The sequence below is a fragment of the Neovison vison genome, chromosome 12 (assembly GCF_020171115.1).
Source record: "Neovison vison isolate M4711 chromosome 12, ASM_NN_V1, whole genome shotgun sequence".
Lineage (NCBI taxonomy): Eukaryota > Metazoa > Chordata > Mammalia > Carnivora > Mustelidae > Neogale > Neogale vison.
Window position 1 is genome coordinate 24,271,671 of NC_058102.1, and position 22,529 is coordinate 24,294,199.

The 22,529-nt window shown below is 36.7% G+C and overlaps 1 protein-coding gene across 1 annotated transcript in view; it reads right to left on the bottom strand.

The window, feature by feature from the left end:
- The window catches only part of CFAP54 (cilia and flagella associated protein 54), a 322,605-nt gene that overhangs the window by 148,831 nt on the left and 151,245 nt on the right, over window positions 1–22,529 (bottom strand). The window contains exons 33-36 of the mRNA XM_044227472.1: window positions 9,156–9,386; window positions 6,798–6,940; window positions 4,650–4,831; window positions 2,452–2,679 (exon numbers count right to left, since the gene is read on the bottom strand). Coding sequence (XP_044083407.1) covers window positions 2,452–2,679; window positions 4,650–4,831; window positions 6,798–6,940; window positions 9,156–9,386 — 784 coding nt within the window. The remainder of the gene's footprint in view (window positions 1–2,451; window positions 2,680–4,649; window positions 4,832–6,797; window positions 6,941–9,155; window positions 9,387–22,529) is intronic.

Here is a 22,529-nt window from a genome sequence, read left to right on the forward strand (position 1 = left end):
GTTCTTTATCAGTATTCCTAGGATCCCACAGATTTTAATAATCTTTTCAAATGACTAATTTATTAATTTTGTTTTTTTAAATCTAAATTATTTCTGCTCTTATTCTTTCATTTCCCTTATTCTTTTTACTTATTTTGAATTGAATTTGTTCTTTTTTGAGCTCTTATAGGTGGACACTTAGAAAGCTGATATTATATCTTTCCGCCTTTCTATTAAACATTTAAAATTATTAAGTTCCTCTATGTACTATTTTATTTGCATCTCACAAATTTTGATATGTTGTCATCAGTTTGAAATATTTTTAAATTTCTCTTATACTTTCTTCTTTGACCCATGGATTATTTAGAACTATGTTATTTAATTTCCAGATACTTGGAGATTTTTCTTCCTAATTTTTTTGGTCTATTCATAAGGTAGGGGTCAGAGAACATACTCTTCAAGATTTCAGTATTTTAAACTTTATTTTGACTTACTTATTATGACTTACTTAAATTTTATTATGACTTATTTATTATGTATACTGCACTTGACTACCTACTTATCCAGAATTAAATTCAGAGTTTAAAGACTTAGTCCTGGGGCGCCTGGGTGGCTCAGTGGGTTAGGCCTCTGCTTTCAGCTCAGGTCATGATCTCAGAGTCCTGGGATCGAGCCCCATGTCGGGCTCTCTGCTCTGTGGGAGGCCTGCTTCTCCCTCTCTCTCTACCTGCTTCTCTGCCTGCTCCTGATCTCTATCAGGTAAATAAATGGAATCTTAAAAAAAAAAAAAAATTGTTAAAGACTTAGTCCTCCATAAGACTGCAGCCACTAGTTTCAGGTCTGCACTTCTGACTGAACAGCTATAATTTAGGGGTTTCTATAATGCCCTCAGATTCAGTAATTGGCTGGCATTCACTTAAAACACCATACTTAGGATCACAAAGGATACAACTCAGGGACAGCCACATGAAAGAGGTACATAGGGGGCTCCTGGATGGCTCAGTGGGTTAAAGCCTCTGCCTTCAGCTCAGGTCATGATCCCAGGGTCCTGGGATCGAGCCCCGTGTGGGCTCTCTGCTCACTTCCTCCTCTCTCTCTCTCTCTCTGCCTGCCTCTCCACCTATTTGTAATCTCTGTCTGTCAAATAAATAAATAAATAAATCTTGAAAAAAAAAAAAAGAAAGAAAGAAAGAAAGAGGTACATAGTCTGGAAGGGTCCTGGATAAGAGGGTTCAATGCCCTCTCCCCATGGATTCAGACCACAACAACCAGCCAACATATCAATGTTTCCACCATTCTGGAAGCTCTTCATGCTTTGGGTGTCCAGAGTTTACTTTGAATTTCTCCTATTAGGAGCATACACATTTATGATTAGTATGTCTTCCTGATTAACTGAGCCTCTTCTCATTATGAAATGTCTCTCTTTATCTGTCAAAATACTCCCTGATTTAAAGTTTATTTTATCTAATATTAATAAAGTCTCACAAATTTTTATGATTACTGTATTCCTAGTATGTCTCTTTCCACTATTTATTTTCAATTTATTTATATTCAGAATACTCCTCATATAGTCAGCTATCACATGTCTTTTTTATCCAACAATCTCTACCTTTTGATTAGGGTGGTTAATCCACTTATATTTAATACAGTAATTAATATAATTGGGGTAGATTTATTATTTGCTATTTGCTTTCTGTTTTGCCCATATGTTTCTGTTCCTCTGTTTCTTTTTTTCTGCCTTCTTTAATTCATTGACCATCATTTAGTTTCTACTTCACCGCAATGGCTTTTTAGCTGTATCTCTTTTTTGGTATTACTCTAATGATTAAATGCATCCTTAACTTATCACATTCCCCTTAGAGTTAATAGTGTACCACTTTATATAAAGTGTAAAAGACATTACTCTGTCCTTTGAACTACAGTTTTCACATATTTTATATCTAGAAATGTTATAAATTCCATGCCTTAATGTGTTTAGTGCTTATTAATTTTCAATGTGTTTAAGTTACATCATGATTGCACTTTTTCTATTTTATTTTCATGTTTTAAACCACAGTGTGATAGATTTTAAATGGTCACAAATACTACCAGATTGCAAATAATAGAACAAGGACAGATAAAGCAGTCAGGTAAAGAGCAACTGACAAGCTATATGATCTCTCTTGGGGTCTGTTTCGCTGTCAAAAAAATTGCTATGAGGATTAAATGCATTATTGTTAGTTTATATAGAAGCTGAAGCTCAGTACAGGTTACTATTTCCTTAAAAAAGTTGGATTTTCAGGCTAAGATATTTACAATTAACATCAATGTGAGCTGTGTATTGTGAACCAAATATTAATAATGAAGCAAATGAAATGTAGACAAACTAAGTAATAAGTCAAGGAAAATATTAATTTGTATTTATCCCAATGTGCACAGTAAAAAGTACTTATTAATTGGATGAAGTAAAAATAATTACCCAAGTGCCCTTACCTTAATAGAATCGGTATTTTGTAGTTCTACTAACATGTCAATAAGTAATTCTGCTCCCAAACAGAATGGCAAAACACAGGTACAGAGGAAACAATCTTGGCTAATAGGAAATGTTTTATATATATCCACTGTTTGTTTAAGAAGTATCTGTAGCTCCTGAGTAAAGTTCCAAAGGGCCCGACAGCAGTTCTGAAGCAGAGTCCAATAGCCACCACGATGAGCAAGAACCTAAAACAAAGACAACATTTAAAAAACCAAAGTTTCAAAAGTTAGAGATCTCTGAACAACTTCATCTTTCTGCAAAAATTATGTTAACAGGGGTGCCTGGGTAGCTCAGTGGGTTAAAGCCTCCGCCTTCGGCTCAGGTCATGATCTCAGGGTCCTGGGATGGAGCCCCACATCATGCTCTCTGTTTGGCAGGGAGCCTGCTTCCCCCTCTCTCTCTGCCTGTCTCTGCCTACTTGTGATCTCTCTCTCTATGTCAAATAAATAAATAAATTATGTCAACAATAAAAAATAACTATGTGTCATTTATATCATTATCTCAGTTAATTCTAACAATAGCTCCTATGAAATAAGCATGCACTAGCATTCTACTTAATTTACAGATAAGGAAACACAGATTGGAGCTAACTTGCACAGGGTCATGATCTACTAAGTGGTTAGCTAAGATTTTTCACACTAGCAGTCTGACTCAAAACATTTCTGTTGTTCTAGGTTCTGAGAATGTGGCAATGAGCAAGGGTAACGGGGTCTGCCCTCATGTTGCTTCAGTTTATTAGGGGCGACTGACACTAGATAAGTAGACAAATAAAAATGTAGTTCCAGGGGCGCCTGGGTGGCTCAGTGGGTTAAGCCTCTGCCTTTGGCTCAGGTCATGATCTCAGTATCCTGGGATTGAGCCCCACATCGGGCTTTCTGCTCAGTGGGGAGCCTGCTTCCTCCTCTCTCTCTCTCTGCCTGCCTCTCCGCCTACTTGTGATCGCTGTCTGTCAAGTAAATAAATAGAATTTTTTTAAAAATGGAGGTTCCAGGGAATAATAAGTATTGTAAAGAAAAAGAAAGCATAATTGGGTTAGAATCTGACAAGCATGAGATGATATGCCCTTTTAGATGGGGGTGATCAGGAAAAAAGTCCTCTCTGATGAGGTGAGATGATCAGAGACTTGAATGTTGAGTTGAACAAGTCATGTGAAAGTGGGGGAGAGGGTGTTGGGAGGACAGGATTTGAAACTGAGGGACCAGCAAACTGCAAAGGATGGAGGATGAATTTGAGGGATGAGAAAGGAACAAGCTCTGTGCTCTCAAGATCACACAGAGAAGAATGAACTGAATGAGAGCGAGATGAACTGAGTTCCAAGAAGTAAGCAAGACCCAGACCTTCCAGGGCCCTGAAGCTGGTGGAAGGATAGAATGCAGTGCCCTTGGTCAAGGGGGATGATGTGGGTTTGCTTTGCATTTTTTAAGAAATCACCTTCTTCTCAGAGAAAATGGGAATGAAAGTGTTCTAGAAAGGATAGATTTCCTCTCAACTCTTGAGAGGTTTGAAGTTTATGCCATTCCTGCAATGAGAAAAAGGAAACTAATTCCTTTGTAGCTAATGATTCCAATTCTAAGTTTAATAATGTATCATATAATATTTAAGAAAAAAAAGAGAGAAAAGTATTTGAGAGAAGACACAATTGGCTTGTAGAAGCAAGGGGTCAGGAGCTAGGAGCAGGATTTTTCTGTTGCCCAGAAAGAGTGTTCCCTGTGTTAGAGGGAATAAAGTGATCTATCGTACCCCAGGTAGGAGTAAGACTCTGGAAGGAACCACTGGTGTCACCATCATAGAAATCCATGTCCCAAATATGGCCAAGAAAGTTGCAAAGAAGTATCTGCATATTCACAGAGACTATGTAGACAAGGACAAAGGCTACCTCAGTTCCACACCAATAGATGAATGATGACTAAAGCAACTTTCTCCTCTCCCTGACAGCCTCACAAGGTGTAAATCTTCAGCACTAATGGCAGGCAAACCTCAAAAATGACTGATGTGAAACCCAACAAATTTAGTTTCAAAGTTGAAACTAAAATTATGGATAGTAAGTAAATAAGTACATCTTACATGCCCAAACAAATGGCTGAGATTTATGTCTATTAATTTAGCAAATTAGCTAAAATTAAATTAAAGTAAAATTAAAAATTTAGCACCTTACCATTGCTCTCCTGCAGTATAAGAAGATCTTCATAAAATGATCCAATATACCCAAATTTGCAGCTCGATCCTTTTCTTTAGCACTAAGACCTGACTGAGAGTCTGAGTCATTAATTGTTTGTGTCTTGGATACATTTTCATCACTCATTCTGGAATTAATAAATGTGGAAAATTCTTCAGCATCTACAGTACAAAAATAAAGTATAACATTATTGGAAGCAGAATGTTCCAGAAGACATAGGTGATAAGCATCAAATGAGTAATTAAGATAAGAAATGCTATATAAATTTGGAGGAAGGATGGGATTATCATGGACAAAATGAACCAAGGAAAGTTTCTAGAGAAGGAGGCGTCCAGATTAGGTCTTAAAGGGCAAAAATGGTTTAGCTATGCAAAAAGACTATGAAGAACATCATTCTGGGCAAGAGTAACAGCCAAGGGAACAACGCAGAGGCAGGAATGTCATGTTTTCTAAGGGGCCAATCATAGAATCCCACTTAATTTCCTTAATTTCTCCCTAAATAGTCCATTCCCAGGACATATACACTAGAAGGTGAGTAGCATTTCCTAGAGTTGGAAAGTACAGCAAACATGTCCATGCATTATCTTACTGGTGTGATATAAAAACACAGATTTCTCCTACCACAAACCTTCTCTTCGAACTTTGCATTAATTAATAAGTCTCAATAGCACAGTATTCTATTGGTGATTTCATGGGAGGTCTTAGGCAGGTAGTTTAAAAAAAAACCCTCAAGAAGCTATATATTACTATCTACTTATAAAACATGGACTCTGTGTCAAGGGAATTTACTTTCAAATACTTCAATATTCATATATAATGTGAAGGTATCAGTTAAATCTAATCTACACCCTAGAAGAAATCAGAAGACATACCAAGTACCTCAAATATAAATCAACACTCTGGGGCAATTACACAGCAAATGAAGTATCCTGATCAGCAGTAAGTTATATAGCACTTAAAATACCATTACTAAAAATCTACATAAGAGCGTTTGTAATAGTATGAAGATATTAGAAAGAAGTCTTTGTTTGTGAAATGAGTGGTATTCAAGATGGGTGATTGCTAAGAATAGTGTCATCAGTTGTGGCACGCAGATCAAGAGCTCTTTTCTTTTGCATTTCTCCACCTCCCAGAGCAAGTCTCCTGTCACCTGAGCAGATGACAAGAATACAGGTTCGTCCTGCCATTCAAACAAATATTATTGCATTCACCTGGGAGTAAGCTTTCATGGAAGGTGCTAGTTGGAGATCCTAAGACAAGAGTAGACTCTCCTGAGTACAAAATCAGTACTATTAAACAGCTATAGGACTGTTTCCATGCCAGTTACATCAGTATGTGTGGTAGAATTTGTTCTGAAGCTTACTCCTGCTAAAATATAACCCCTGATATCAAGTCTTCACCTATCTTAACAGGAGGCTACCAATATTTTTAAAAGAACATTAGGGGTGCCTTGGTGGCTTAGTTGGTGAAGTGTCTGACTCTTGATTTCGGTCCAAGTCATGATCTCAGGGTTTTGAGATCAAGCCCAGCGTGGAGCCTGATTAAGATTCTCTCTTCCTGGGGTGCCTGGGTGGTTCAGTGGGTTAAAGCCTCTGCCTTTGGCTCAGGTCATGATCTCAGGGTCCTGGGATTGAACTCTGTATCGGGCTCTCTGCTTAGCAGGGAGCCTGCTTCCTTCTCTCTCTCTCTGCCTGCCTCTCTGCCTACTTGTGATATCTGTCTGCCAAATAAATAAATAAAATCTTAAAAAAATAAAAAAAGATTCTCTCTTCCTCTCCCTCTGCCCCTCCCCACCACTTTCTCCCTTTCTAAAAATAAATACATACATACATACATACATACATACATTATATTTGGTGAACAGCCAAATGAAGTAGGTTAGCCACTGGTTTAGGTTAGAATACAACATATATATTTCCAAATACATACCATAAAAATACAGAAAATTCTTAAAAACTGAGAAAATAAGAAAATCCTACAAAATACCACAACTCAATTAAATTCCTAGGTCACTGGAAAATGATATGTGTGGAGTGTGTGTATGTGTGTGTGTTCATGTGTGTGTTGTATCAGTGAAAAAAATATAGAAGCAATTTAATAGTATACATCATAATTTTTTTATTTTACCTGATGGTAAGTTGGCCTTTCTTTTTCTAGCTGTATGAAGGAAATCAAGTATCACTTTATAGTTTTCTAGAGTCAATTTCGTTGTTGGTAATACTGTTCCTGAATTATATAGTGAGAACATATTAGGATCACATGATCGGAAACTGCCAGGAGGAAAATATCATTAAAAAAATATATAAACAAAATTGAATTCAATCTGTCAAATACAATCTACTTTAATTTTTAAATTATTTGTGAGTTAGAGCTTCCAAATTTTGGATCATAACATATTCTTACACTTAACCAAAGCCAAACAATTTCCCATTAAATTTTAAAATTATACAATGTAACTTTGCTCTTAGGAATTTTAATGTCAATATCTATTTCCCTGAAAGGGCCTTCAAAAATGGGAATGATGATCTATATTCATTCTAAGGGCTCTGAAACAATAATTTATGTCAATTTAACCTGATTAAAACACAACTCAGTGAAGATACCTACTATATAAAGCAATGTGTCCACAATCAATGTTACTTCTTTTATAAATTAAGGTCTAAGCAATAAATAATCCTCCACCAAAAATAAACAAGTGCAAAAATATATGCATACATAAATATCGAGTATGTTTTAATGGTTTTAGTAAAATTGAATTTAGCACCAAGTTACACTGATACAAATTTGGTCATTGTCTAATTGCTGTACTATGAAGTAATCATGTCTGAATGGTCATGTATGATTGAAATTTCAGAGAATTCTTCTCAGTGTTCAGAGGACAGTTAGGAAGCCCATCTGATCTGAATCATTCTCCTCTCATGGCTTCATGAATGGGTTACTTTGCCAAAAGCCTTCCCAGTTGGTCAGGCAATCTAACTACTTCTTAAATGCAAATCTGGTCTAGCCTGCATAGGAAAGGGAACTATCTGGAGACATTTTAATGGAGGTTCAATCTGGTAATGATTTAACCAAAATTCTAATGAAAACAGAAACTCATACCAAGTTTACCATGGATTTCCCCTGCATATTTTATCACTGGATTATTGAAATAAATACCTCTTAATTTGTAACCCTGTTACAGTCTTTCCTTCCTCCAATCCATTTGATACGTTGCTGTCAGAGAAATTTTTTAATCATTGCCCTGCTCAAAACCCTTAATAATCCACCACTGTATATAAATTAAAGTTCAGATTTAGTAGTTAAGACCCCCCCAAGATCTGCTATGAATATTCTTTTTTTTTTTAATTATTTCACACTATTCCTTTTTATTTACCCTAGATTCTGGTCAGACCATTTCAAGTTCTCATCCTGTGTTTCCTACCTGGGTTCTAACTCATGTGCCTCCAACCACCTAGAATACCTCTTTCCCTATCTGCACATTTCTTTTTTTTTTTTTAAGATTTTTTATTTATTTATTTGACAGAGAGAGAGATCACAAGTAGGCAGAGAGGCAGGCAGAGAGAGAGGAGGAAGCAGGCTCCCTGCTGAGCAGAGAGCCCGATGCGGGACTCGATCCCAGAACACTGAGATCATGACCTGAGCTGAAGGCAACGGCCTAATCCACTGAGCCACCCAGGCGCCCCTATCTGCACATTTCTAAATCTTGCCTATTTATCAAGAACCAAGCCAAGTGGCCCCTCCCCATGAAATCTTTCCTGTGAGTTTCAGTCAGAGAAAAGCCTTTTCTCCATGAACAAAGAAGACTTTGTGTATACTTCACCTTATACCATTATTTACAGTTGTTCGTTAACACCTGTGATCCACCCTGTGAGACTCTATCTTGTATGTCCTGCTCATCTTTTCATGCTCATTTTGTCTACCTCAGGAACTTGTAACAGGAGCTCAGCTGTATGTTTTTCTTTATGAAAGACTCTATTCCCCTTTTTAATGAATACATAGTAGTTCACATTATGTATTGATTTCTATTTTATCTCCCATAACACTTTAGCCAAGGACACTCAAGAGCTCAACAGTGTCTTCTGAATTCATGATACAAAGTGTACATTGTATGAGAAAATACAATTTATGTTTATAGAGGCTTAAAATATACCTCAAAATGAAACAGCTTTGTCTAATACCTAATAACTATAGTTAATACACAATTAATATTAAATTTCTCTTGAAATGACACTATCTCCTTCACAGACATCTATACCAACAAACATATTCAAGATACGTGCAGATTAGTACTTCCTAAGTGCTTATATCCAGCACCTGTTTGGGAAAGATTCTGAGATAAGAAATTAAGTAATGTATCAATGATCAGTAAAGAAAGAAGCACTCTGTAAACCTTTTTAAGTTATTATCAACTTTGGATCCCTGAACATAACAAACAAAATCCATGCTCATGCTAAAAAAGTATCATTCACTGATAATATTCTATACCTGACCACTGGATGTGAAGGGCCAAATTTCATCTTTGTACGCTCCCACATCTTCGTTAAAAGCAGGTTGAAGTGTGCACTTGCCAGATACAGGTTCATCTGAGCTCTCCAGGGCATCTCCTCAAGAAATATTTGATGGAACCTCTTCCTTTTCACAAAATTTAGTATTATAGGATTCAAGTTATCCACCAGGAATCGATAAGCAAGTTTTCTAACATCAGTTCTCTTATTTCTGCCAAAGAGAAACAAGTTTTGAAATTACATAAGCTTCCAGATATTTGATAACAAACAATGATTCTAATTTGTATAAAATAAAGAATTCACTTGACTGCCCTTATGCAAATGTTTCTGGCTTATTCATCATTTCCTTGGCACTAAGAATGTGAAATAGGGCAGTAGAGAAGCCATGAAGACAAGCAGTAAGGACAAAGACACTATGCATTGCCTTCCATTCTCTATAATGTCTGTGTCCTAAGCTCCAACCAGACAGCTTTTCTTTTCCATAAACAAAAGGCCACTGAGATCAGACAATGGAATTATAACATATGTTCACATTAATCCCCTTAATTTAATATTAAACAAGAAAATCATTTCTCTGTATTGTTCCTTAAGGAAAAAAGCAATGGAGCAAAGTTTTTCCAACATTAGTTAGACTAGAGCAGAAATAAAATATCAATCAACTATAAATGAAATAACTTCATAAATCCATATTCAAGGAAGGAGTCAAAATGGTGGAGAAGTAGCAGGCTGAAGCAACATCAGATAGCAGGAGATCAGCTAGATAGCTTATCAAACCATTCCGAACACCTACAAATCCAACAGGAGATCAAAGAGAAAAAGAGCAGCAACTCTAGAAACAGAAAATCCACCACTTTCTGAAAGGTAGGACTGGCGGAGAAGTGAATCCAAAGCGACAGGAAGCTAGACTGCAGGGGAAGGGGCCGGCTCCTGGTAAGAAGTGGAGCAATGGAGCACAAAATCAGAACTTTTAAAAATCTGCTCCACTGAGGGACATCACTCCAGAGACTAAACCAGGGTGAAGCCCACGCAGGGACAGCGTGGTCTCGGGTCCCACAGGGTCACTGAAGGATCGGGGCTGTCTGAATGTCACAGAGCTCACAAGTATTAGAGTGGGGAAGCCGGCTACCAAGACGGAACCAAAGAGTGAGCTCTCAACTCAGGATTACCTTAAATTGTGATCTGTGGCACAGGCCACTGCTCTGTGAGCAGGGACCTCAAAATATCTGGGGACACCCCCTTGGAAAAGCATAGGGATCTGTGGGGTTTGGAGACTCCAGGCAGGGCTGTATGCCAGAGAGACAGAGACCCTTGGTCACAGGCCGGGTGAGCTCGGAGTGCAGCTGAGGACCAGGGAGACGGGGGTGATTGAGCGATTTTTTCCAAGGGCGCACTGAGGAGTGGGGCCACAAGCTCTGGGCTCTTCCGGGCCGGAGACTGGGAGGCCGCCATTTTCATTCCCATCCTCCGGAACTCTACAGAAAGTGTTCAGGGAACAAAAGCTCCCAAAAGTGATCGTGAGCAGATTACTTAGCCCGGCCCCTGGTAAGTGCGGTGCAATTCAATCTCAGGCAAAGACACTTGAGAATCACTACAACAGGCCCCTCCCCAAGAAGATCAGCAAGAAATCCAGCCATGACCAAGTTTACTTACCAAGGAGAACAGCAGAATTCCAGAGGAAGAGAAAGCAAAGCATGGAATTCATGGCTTTCTCCCCATGATTCTTTAGAGTTGGAAAGTTAATTTTTTTAATTTTATATTTTTTCTTCTGCTAAATTTTCTTTTTTACTTTTACCCTTTCCTCTTTTAACATTTTTAACTAGGTGACCTTAACAATAACTTTCAAAAAAAATCTTTTTTTGAACCTTCATTATTATAGTAATATCTTATCCTTCATTGTATCTAACTTTATTTTTTGTATACATAGGGTTATTTCTTCTAAAAAAATTTGGGATACAACTTCTAATAGATAAAATTATACCCTAAATCTAGCACAGGGCTTTGTTCTAGTCTCCAGCCTGAGCAAATTCTCTCCACTTTCTTTTTCTTTATTCTCCCAACCAACTTGTCTTATCAACTCCTTTTTTAGAAATTAAAAAAAAAAAATTTCATCTTTATGTAATATTCCATCCCTTCATCATGTTTGCCCTTATATATGTTTTTCATTCTTTAAAATTGGGGGAGGTAGTTTCTTCTAAGAGACCAAAATATTCCCAAAATTAAGTGGGTGACCCTGTTCTATTCACCAGTCTAATATATATAAGTTCTTTTTTATACTTAAAAATTTTTTTTTCTCTGAAGTTCTTTTCACCCCTTTTGTTCCCCCCATGATTTGGGGTCTCTTCTGATTTGGTTAAAGCACATTTTCCTGGGGTCTTTGCCAACTTTTTAGTATTTTATTTGCTCCATCATATATTCTTATCTGGATAAAATGACAAGGCAGGAAAACTCACCACAAAAGAAAAAAAAAATAAAAAAAGGAACAAGAGGCAGTACCGCAGGCCAGGGACCTAATCAATATGGACATTGGTAATGAGTTAGATCTAGAATTCAGAATAACAATTCTCAAGGTGCTAGCTGGACTCGAAAAAGTCATGGAAGATATTAGAGAAACACTTTCTGGAGAAATAAAAGAACTAATATTTAACCAAGTTGAAATCAAAAAAGCTATTAATGAGGTACAATAGAAAATGGAGGCTCTTACTGCTAGGATAAATAGGGCAGAAGAGAGAATTAGTGATGTAGAAGACCAAATGACAGAAAATAAAGAAGCTAAGCAAAAGAGAAACAAACAACTACTGGACCATGAGGGGAGAATTCGAGAGATAAGTGATACGATAAGACAAAACAACATTAGAATAATTGGGATTCCAGAAGAAACAGAAAGAAAAAGGGAAGCAGAAGATATATTTTCGGGAATTATTGTTGAGAATTTCCCTAATACGGCAAAGGGAACAAGCATCAAAATCCAGGAGGCACAAAGAACCCACACCAAAATCAATAAGAATAGGTCCACACCCTGTCATCTAACAGTAAAATTTACAAGTCTTAGTGACAAAGAGAAAATCCTGAAATCAGTCCGGGACAAGAAGTCTGTAACATACAAGGGTAAAAATAGTAGATTGGCAACAGACTTATCCACAGAGACCTGGCAGACAAGAAAGAACTGGCATGATATATTAAGAGCATTAGATGAGAAAAACATGCAGCCAAGAATACTATATCCAGCTAGGCTACCATTCAACATAGAAGGAGAGATAAAAAGCTTCCAGGACAAACAAACACTAAAAGAATTTGTAAATACCAAACAGGCTCTACAGGAAATATTGAAAGGGGTCCTCTAAGCAAAGAGAGAGCCTAAAAGTAGTAGATCAGAAAGGAACAGAGACAATATACAGTAATAGACACCTTACAGGCAATACAATGGCACTAAATTCATATCTTTCAATAGTTACCCTGAATGTAAATGGGCTAAATGCCCAATCAAAAGACAGAGGGTGTCGGGGACCACCTCCGGCCGGGAAAGTCCCCACCATTACACGATGGTGCTTGGCTCACTGCCAGCAAAATACGCTGCAAGTGAATACCGAACTTTCTGGTGAAGCCCACCTAAAGGAGGACATAGTCATTGGCTGTTTCAAATTTAATCAGCATAGTAACAGGACTCTCATTGGCTCTCCCCATTGCTTGACCCCTTATTGGTCACCCTGTTCACTGATCGGTCATGTAAACGTATATAAGTGTGTAGACTTGCGGAAATAAAGAGAGAGAAGATACATCTGAACCGGGGCTTCTTGTCGTCCTTGCGGGTCGAGGGCGACAAGAGGGTATCAGAATGGATAAAAAAAAAAAAAAAAAACCATCAATATGGTCTCTATAAGAAACTCATTTTAGAGCCAAAGACACCTCCAGATTTAAAGTGAGGGGGTGGAAAACTATTTACCATGCTAATGGACATCAAAAGAAAGCTGGAGTGCCAATCCTTATATCAGATCAATTAGATTTTAAGCCAAAGACTATAATAAGAGATGAGGAAGGATACTATATCATACTCAAAGGGTCTGTCCAACAAGAAGATCTAACAATTTTAAATATCTATGCCCCTAACATGGGAGCAGCCAACTATATAAAACAATTAATAACAAAATCAAAGAAATACATCGACAATAATACAATAATAATAGGGGACTTTAAGACCCCCCTCACTGAAATGGACAGATCATCCAAGCAAAAGACCAACAAGGAAATAAAGGCCTTAAATGACACACTGGACCAGATGGACATCACAGATATATTCAGAACATTCCATCCCAAAGCAACAGAATACACATTCTTCCCTACTGCACATGGAACATTCTCCAGGATAGATCACATCCTGGGTCACAAATCATGTCTCAACCAGTACCAAAAGATTGGGATCACTCCCTGCATATTTTCAGACCACAATGCTCTGAAACTAGAACTCACACAAGAGGAAAGGTGGAAAGAACTCAAATACATGGAGGCTAAAGAGCATCCTACTAAAGAATGAATGGGTCAACCAGCAAATTAAAGAATAATTGAAAAAATTCATGGAGACAAATGATAATGGAAACACAACTGTTCAAAATCTGTGGGACACAGCAAAGGCAGTCCTGAGAGGAAAATATATAGCGGTACAAGACTTTCTTAAGAAAAGTCTCAAGAATTTCTTTGACAAGAAAGGTCTCAAAGACACAACCTAAACCTACACCTAAAGGAGCTAGAGAAAGAACAGCAAAGAAAGCCTAAACCCAGGAGGAGAAAAAATAATAAAGATCAGAGCAGAAATCAGTGAAACAGAAACCAAAAGAACAGTAGAAGAAATCAACGAAACTAGGAACTGGTTCCTTGAAAGAATTAATAAGATTGATAAACCCCTGGCCAGACTTATAAAAAAGAAAAGAGAAAGGACCCAAATTAATAAAATCATGAATGAAAGAAGAGAGATCACAACCAACACCAACAAAATAAAATCATCTTAAGAACATATTATGAGCAACTATACACCAGCAAATTTGACAATCTGGGAACAATGGTTGCATTTATAGAGACATATAAACTACCAAAATGGAACCAGGAAGAAATAGAGAACTGAACAGACCCATAACCAGTAAGGAGTTTGAAGCAGTCATCAAAATACCTCCCAACAAACAAGAGCCCAGGGCCAAATGGCTTCCCAGAGGAATTCTACCAAACATTTAAAGAAGAATTAATACCTATTTTTCTGAAACTGTTCTAAAAAATAGAAATGGAAGGAGAACTTCCAAACTCATTTTATGAGGCCAGCATTACCATGATCCCAAAACCAGACAAAGACTCCATCAAAAAGGAGAATTACAGACCAATATCCTTGATGAACACAGATAAAAATATTTTCACCAAAATACTAGCCAATAGGATCCAACAGTACATTAAAAGGATTATTCACCATGACCAACTGGGATTTACTCCAGGGCTGCAAGGTTGGTTCAACATCCGCAAATCAATCAATGTGATACAATACATTAATAAAAGAAAGAACAAGAACCATATGATACTCCCTCTCAATAGATGCTGAAAAAGCATTTGACAAAGTACAGCATCCTTTCATGATCAAAACTTTGCAAAGTATAGGGGTAGAGGATACATACCTCAATATCATCAAAGCCATCTATGAAAAACCCACCGCAGATATCATTCTCAATGGAGAAAAACTGAGAGCTTTTCCACTAAGGTCAGGAACATGGCAAGGATGTGCATTATCACCACTGCTATTCAACATAGTACTAAAAGTCCTAGCCTCAGCAATCAGACAACAAAAAGAAATTAAAGACATCCAAATCAGCAAAGAAGAAGTCAAACTATCACTCTTCGCAGATGATATGATACTATGTGTGGAAAACCCAAAAGAATCCACCCCAAATCTTCTAGAACTTGTACAGGAATTCAGTAAAGTGTCAGGATACAGAATCAATGCACAGAAATCAGTTGCATTTCTTTACACCAGCAACAAGACAGAAGAAAGAGAAATTAAGGAGTCAATCACATTTACAACTGCACCCCAATCCATAAGATACCTAAGCATAAACCTAACCAAAAAGGCAAAGAATCTATACTCAGAAAACTATAAAGTACTCATGAAAGAAATTGAGGAAGGCACAAAGAAATGGAAAAATGTTCCATGCTCATGGATTGGAAGAATAAATATTATGAAAATGTCTATACTACATACAGCAGTCTACATATTTAATGCAATCCCTATCAAAATCCCATTCATTTTTTTCAAAGAAATGGAACAAATAATCCTAAAATTTTTTAAAAATATTTTCAATTTATTTATTTTCAGAAAAACAGTATTCATTATTTTTTCACCACACCCAGTGCTCCATACAATCCGTGCCCTCTATAATACCCACCACTTGGTACCCCAACCTCCCACACCCCCGCCACTTCAAACCCCTCAGATTGTTTTTCAGAGTCCATAGTCTCTCATAATCCTAAAATTTATATGGAACCAGAAAAGAGCTTGAATAGCCAGAGGAATATTGAAAAAGAAAGCCAAAGTTGGTGGCATCACAATTCCAGACTTCAAGCTCTATTACAAAGCTGTCATCATCAAGACAGTATGATACTGGCACAAAAACAGACACATACATCAATGGAACAGAATAGAACCCAGAATTGGACCCTCAACTCTGGTCAACTAATCTTCGACAAAGCAGGAAAGAATGTTCAGTGGAAACAAGACAGTCCTTGAACAAATGGTGTTGGAAACATTGGACAGCAACATGTAGAAGAATGAAACTGGACCGTTTCCTTACACCACACATAAAAATAGACTCAAAATGGATGAAAGACCTCAGTATGAGACAGGAATCCATCAAAATCCTTGAGGAGAACACAGATAGCAACCTTTTCGACCTCAGCCACAGCAACTTCTTCCTAGAAACATCACCCACGGTAAGGAAGTTCAGCAAAGCTGAACTACTGGGACTTCATCAAGATCAAAAGCTTTTGCACAGCAAAGGAAACAGTCAACAAAACCAAAAGACAACTGATAGAATGGGAGAAGATATGTGCAAACAACATATCAGATAAAGGGCTAGTATCCAAAATCTATAAAAAACTTACCAAACTCAACAATGAAAGAACAAATAATCCAATCCAGAAATGGGCAAAAGACATGGACAGACATTTCTGCAAAGAAGACATCCAGTTGGCCAACAGACACATGAATGCTCCACATCACTCACCATCAGGGAAATACAAATCAAAACCACCCTACATCACCCTACACCAGTCGGAATGGCTAAAATTAATAAGTCAGGAAATGACAGATGCTGGCGAGGATGTGGAGAAAGGGGAACCCTCCTACACTGTTGGTGGGAATGGAAGCTGGTGCAACCACTCTGGAAAACAGCATGGAGGTTCCTCAAAAAGTTGAAAACAGAGCTACCCTATGACCCAGCAACCGCACTACTGGGTATTTACCTTAAAGATGCAAAGGTAGTGATCCTAACAGGCATGTGCACCCAAATGTTTATAGCAGCAATGTCCACAATAGCCAAACTATGGAAAGAACATAGGTATCCATCAAGAGATGAATGGATAAAGAAGATGTGGTATATATATACGATGGAATACTATGCAGTCATCAAAAGAAATGAAATCTTGCCATTTGCGACAACATGGATGGAACTAGTGGGTATTATGCTTAGTGAAGTAAGTCAATCAGAGAAAGACAACTATCATATGATCTCCCTGATATGAGGGAGTTGAGAGGCAGCGTGTGGGGTTTGGGGGGTAGGAAAAGAATAAATGAAACAACATGAAATCGGAGGGAGACAAAGCATAAGAGATTCTTAATCTCACAAAACAAACTGAGGGTTGCCACAGGGAGCGTGGTAGGGAGAGGGCGGTGGGGTTATGGACATTTGGAAGGGTATTTGCTATGGTGAGTGCCGTGAAGTGTCTAAACCTGGCGATTCACAGACCTGTACACCTGGGGCTAATAATACAATTTAAAAAATCCATATTCAATATGCTCTGAAAGAAACTAGTATTTTAAAATTTAGCTAGTAGTTCATATCTTAAGTGTAGCATATATTCAATTTGTTTAAAATTATTTCTATCAAAATCTCAAAGTCATCCAGCTATTTTTATAGTTGTGTAATTGTTACATGGCATGATATATTTCTTAGAAGTACCTCTCTCCTTTTTTTTTATGTGGACATTGCTACTGTCTCATTGGTCAGCACCATTCTGTCTGATTTATATTGGAGAAAGGAAAAAGAATCTCAATTGGTAAGTGAGAGTATCTTGCTCACTTTAAAAGATAATATATCTAAATCTGACACAACACACACACACACACACACGAAAAGGAAAGGAAGGTGGATGGAAGGTCAAGTATCCCCAAAAGGTCCAGGAGAGTTTGACAGGACTAGCCACTTCTTTCCTCACTGAAGGTGAGAGTCCAGGGAGAGCAGTGACAGAGGAGAGCCGCCTTCTACGTATCCTGTCAAGGTAGTAACAGACTCCAGAGTGTCTGGAAGGGAGCAAGAGCCAGCCCAAAAGGTAGAGAATGCTGCTTCTTTTACCTGAATAGTTCCTACTGTGCAGGGTACTCCATGAGTAGCTCTGTCTCTATGAGCCACAGATGTGAGCAGACCCAGCAGCCAGAGAGGAAACTCAGGAGGGACGGTCAACATAAATAAATGCTCAGTAATATGGAACCATAAGAAGAAGAAGATAGAAACATGAATTAGGAAAATATTAAGGAATCCAGACATTATCATCTGTATAGTCTAGCTTGAACAAATAAGTTAATATATTGACCTTAATGGAAACAGGATTCTTACAATTATAAAAAAAAAAATTACAATTAGGGAAAGAGAAAACATTGGAAAGTATCTTGTGGTATGGAACTGAAAATGGATGTATCTGTATGACCTTACAATTTTAAATAGATACATAGATCTATTTAGATGGACATAGCTATTTCCTAGTATTGTCTATTGAAAGGACCTAGAAGCAAAGAAATCTCAGTAGTCTCCAGACCTTAGATTCCAAATACTACTTCCACTAAAAGGAATCAACTGTTTCCAGAGCCAGGACAGGGAAGGTACAAGATGAACACCTTGAGGTAATAGGAAGAAGCTCAAAAAAAAAAAAATGGTGACATATCAAAAAGACTAAGGAGCTAGGCTGAAAGGGCTCCTAATGGCCAAATCTGGAAAAATTTGAGACTCAAATAATAATGTTGATTTGATAAAGGATATCTACAAAAAAAGCCCTACCACAAATATAATTCTTAATGATAAAATGTTGAAAGCCTGAAAGCTTTTTCTCTGAAATGGGAATCAGACAAAGATATCCACTAATATCATTTCTTTCAGCACTGAAATAGCAGGCTTAGCAAGAACAAAAACAAGAAAAAGGAAGTAGGGGAGGGGAAATACAAGGATTGAAAATTAAGAAGTAAAACAGCTGTCTATCATAAATAATATGATTGTATATTTATAAAATCCAAAATAACCTAGAATTAAGGTATTAGAATTAATCAGTGAATTTATTAAGCCCATGGAAGACAAAGTCAATATACAAAAAATAGCTCTATTTCTACATACCAGCAATAAACAATTACAAACTAAATTCTAAAGAGATAGTTCTAGTAACTTAAAAAATACCTAGGAATTAATCAAAGCAAAGATGTGCAATACCTACTCACAGAAAATAGAAATTATAAGGATAATTTTAAATTATGTAGAACTAAATGAGAATAAAAACACTACTATATACTAAAAATTGTAAGGTATAGTTAAAATAGTGATAAGAAACATTTTAGACTTCAATGTTTTCTGATTCAGAACAACTCCAACCAAATTTCCAACAAGTTTTTTGTATTTCTAAATTATCACATAATTTCTACTTTTCCCCATGAATTACTTCTAAATGTCTATTTAAGACTTTCAAATGTACAGGATCTTTTTGGTTCTATCTTTTCAAAAATTGGTCTCTACTGTGATCGATTACAGTAAAATGTGGTTTGTATGAGTCCAATGTTTGAAATTTTTTGAGATTTGCCTTATAGTCAATACTATAAATGTTCTATGTACTTTAAAAAATAAATGCTTTTTTAAAAAATCCTCTAAAAAATAGGCATTTTCTAGTTGTTGGCTATTCAAGACATTTTTCCTCCGAAATTTAGAACCAGCTTGCCCATGCCCATCAAGATAATCCTAAAATTAAATGAGGTAAGCATCCTACAACTGTGCATACTCCTAGTGAAATATCTGTTCATGTTTTTTTATCTTTTTTTTTTACAATTTTAAGTGTCTTTTGCTCATTTTCTAATTGGACTGTTTGTTTTTATTATTCTTTTGAATTTTGAGAGATTTTAATATATTCCAAATATAAGGTCTTTCTTGGATATGTGGTTTGCAAATACTTCCCAGTATGTAGCTTATGTTTTCATCCTTTTCACAGGTTCTTTGACAGAGCAAAAGTTTTAAATTTTGATGAGGCCTGAGGTTGTATGGTAAGCATATGTTTAATTTTATAAGAAATCCCACAGTCTTTTCCAGAGTGGCTGCATCTTTTCACATTCCCACCAGCACTGTATGCATGACCCAGTTTTAGCATTACCACTATTTTTTATTTTATCCATTAAAGTAAGTTTTAGTGATAACTTGTGGCTTTAATTTGGGTTTCTCTAATGGCTAATGATACTGAACATATTTTTATGTGTTTATTTGCCATCTGTATATAAGCAAAACTTTCAATATCTCTTTACAATATGACCATCCACACAGAAAACTTGTATCTATGAATAAATTATCAAGCCTATAGAAGATTGAATTGTTTACAAAACAATTAAGTTCTTATACAAAAGAATAGAAGCATTCAAAAATGTAATTTTAGGGCGCCTGGGTGGCTCAGTGGGTTAAAGCTGCTGCCTTTGGCTCAGGTCATGATCTCAGGGTCCTGGGATCGAGGCCCGCATCAGGCTCTCTGCTCAGCAGGGAGCCTGCTTCCTCCTCTCTCTCTGCCTCTCTGCCTGCTTGTGATCTCTCTCTGTCAAATAAATAAATAAAATCTTAAAAAAAAAAAAGCAAAAATGTAATTTTAAAACACCATTACATTAATACCAGAAAGCACTTATTTGATGTGGCTAATGAAAGATATATAACATCTTTAAAAGTATAGCTACATCATATAAAGTAACATAAAAATTTATTGAAAGACATAAGTATATGGTCTGTATACTAATAGAAAGAATCAATACTTGGGGGAGGGCTTCTAAAACCAATTATATAGTCAATTATATCTCTGTCAAAATCATGAGTTTTTTGTTTTACCTGATGAAATACTCTGTGGAAGTATTCCAAAATACTCTGTGGAAGAATATCCAAGATTTATGTGAACACGGTGAAGAGACTTGTTCTATCAGACAACAAGAATCAATTTAATGCCAGAGTAAGTGTGATGGTATGATACTGACCCAAAAAAAGATTAAACAGACTAGGATAGAAAAGAGATCTCAAAACTATACATATAAAAATTTGCTAAATGACAAAATGACAGTGGAGAATAAACAACTTGATAAATGCCTAATAATGACTACCTGGTAAATGGGGCTAGCCAGCGGGGTACCTATAACCAAACTACAAGAGATGGGGAGGGGGACTATTCTTCTCACAATTCAAAGAAATAAAATACAGTTAGATGAAACTCCTAAATATGACACTTGGGTGTCTCAGTCAGTTAAGCAACTGCCTTCAGCTCTTCAGCTCAACTAATGATCTCAGGGTCTAGGATTGAGCCCCACATCAGGCTCTGTTCAGTGAAGAGCCTGCTTCTCCCTCTCCTCCATTCCTCCCCACTGCTTGTGCACTCTCTTTCTCTCTCTCAAATAAATAAATAAAATCTTAAAAAGAAAAAGAAACTCCTAAATGTGAAAATCTAAAATTTAAATTCACAAAAATACCTTTACTAGCTTGTTTAAAAACAACAAAGAGAAATGGTAAAACATTTTGTTTCACTAACAATTATAAGTTTTGATTAAGAAAGAAAATCTTTAAAATATGAATAGATGAGTCACAAACTGGGAAAAGCAATAGTATTCAAACTTCTAAAAATACATGAGAAAAAAGAAGTTTTAAAATGTACAAAGGTTTTAAAAAGCAGCGCTGAGAACAGAAAAACACTAGGATCTAATAAAAACATGAAAAGATGCCTAACCTCATTAGTAATCAAATAAATAAAAATTAAAATAATAATGACATAAAATTTCACAACTCCACAGTCCATAAAAATTCAAAAGTTTGATAATACTATCAAGTGTTGGTAAAGATGTTGAAAATGGAAACTTGACACATGACTAACAGAAATTTAAGAGCAACTTAGCTATAACTAGTAATGTGAAAAATGTTCATATCTACATAATATGTTCATATCTACATGACTATACTCTCAGTCAATGAGAGATGAAGAATACAATAAATGAGATTAGAAACAGGTTTGATGAGGGGGCCTGGGTGGCTCAGTAGGTTAAGCCTCTGCCTTCAGCTCAGGTCATGATCGCAGGGTGCTGGGATCAAGCCCTGCATTGGGCTCTCTGCTCAGCAAGGAACCTGTTTCTCCCCCCTCTGACTGCCTCTCTACCTACTTGTGATCTCTCTCTCTCTGTCAAATAAATAAATAAAATCTTTTTTAAAAATGCTATTTAAAAAAAAAAAGTTTTGATGCAATGAACAGTAGGCTGGAAAAAAAAAAAAAGAGGAATGAATTAGTGACCTAGAAGACAAAATAATGAAATACAATGAAGCTGAACAAAAGAGAGAAAGATGAATTATGCAACACAAGAATAAATTTAGGGAACTCAGTGACTCCATCACATGTAATAACATTCATATCATAGAAGTCTCAGAAGAAGAGAAAGAAAGGCTGGCAGCAGATTTATTTCAAGAAATAACAGCAGAAAACTTCCCTAATCTGAGAAAGGAAACAGACCTCCAGGTCCAGGAGGCACAGAGAACCCCCAACAAAATCAACAAAAGCAGGCCGACACCAAGACATATTGTAACTGAATTTGCAGACTATAGTAATAAAGAAAAAAACCTTAAAGGCAGCAAGATAAAAGAAGTCGTGAACTTACACAGGAAAACCCATAAGGCTACCTGGAAATTTCTCAAAAGAAATTTGGCAAGCTAGAAGGGAGTGACATGATATATGCAAACTGCTGAATGAGAAAAATCTGCTCCCAAGAATACTCTATCCAGCAAGGCTACCATTCAGATTAGAAGGAGAAATAGTTTCCCAGACAAATGAAAACTAAAGGAGTTCATGACCACTA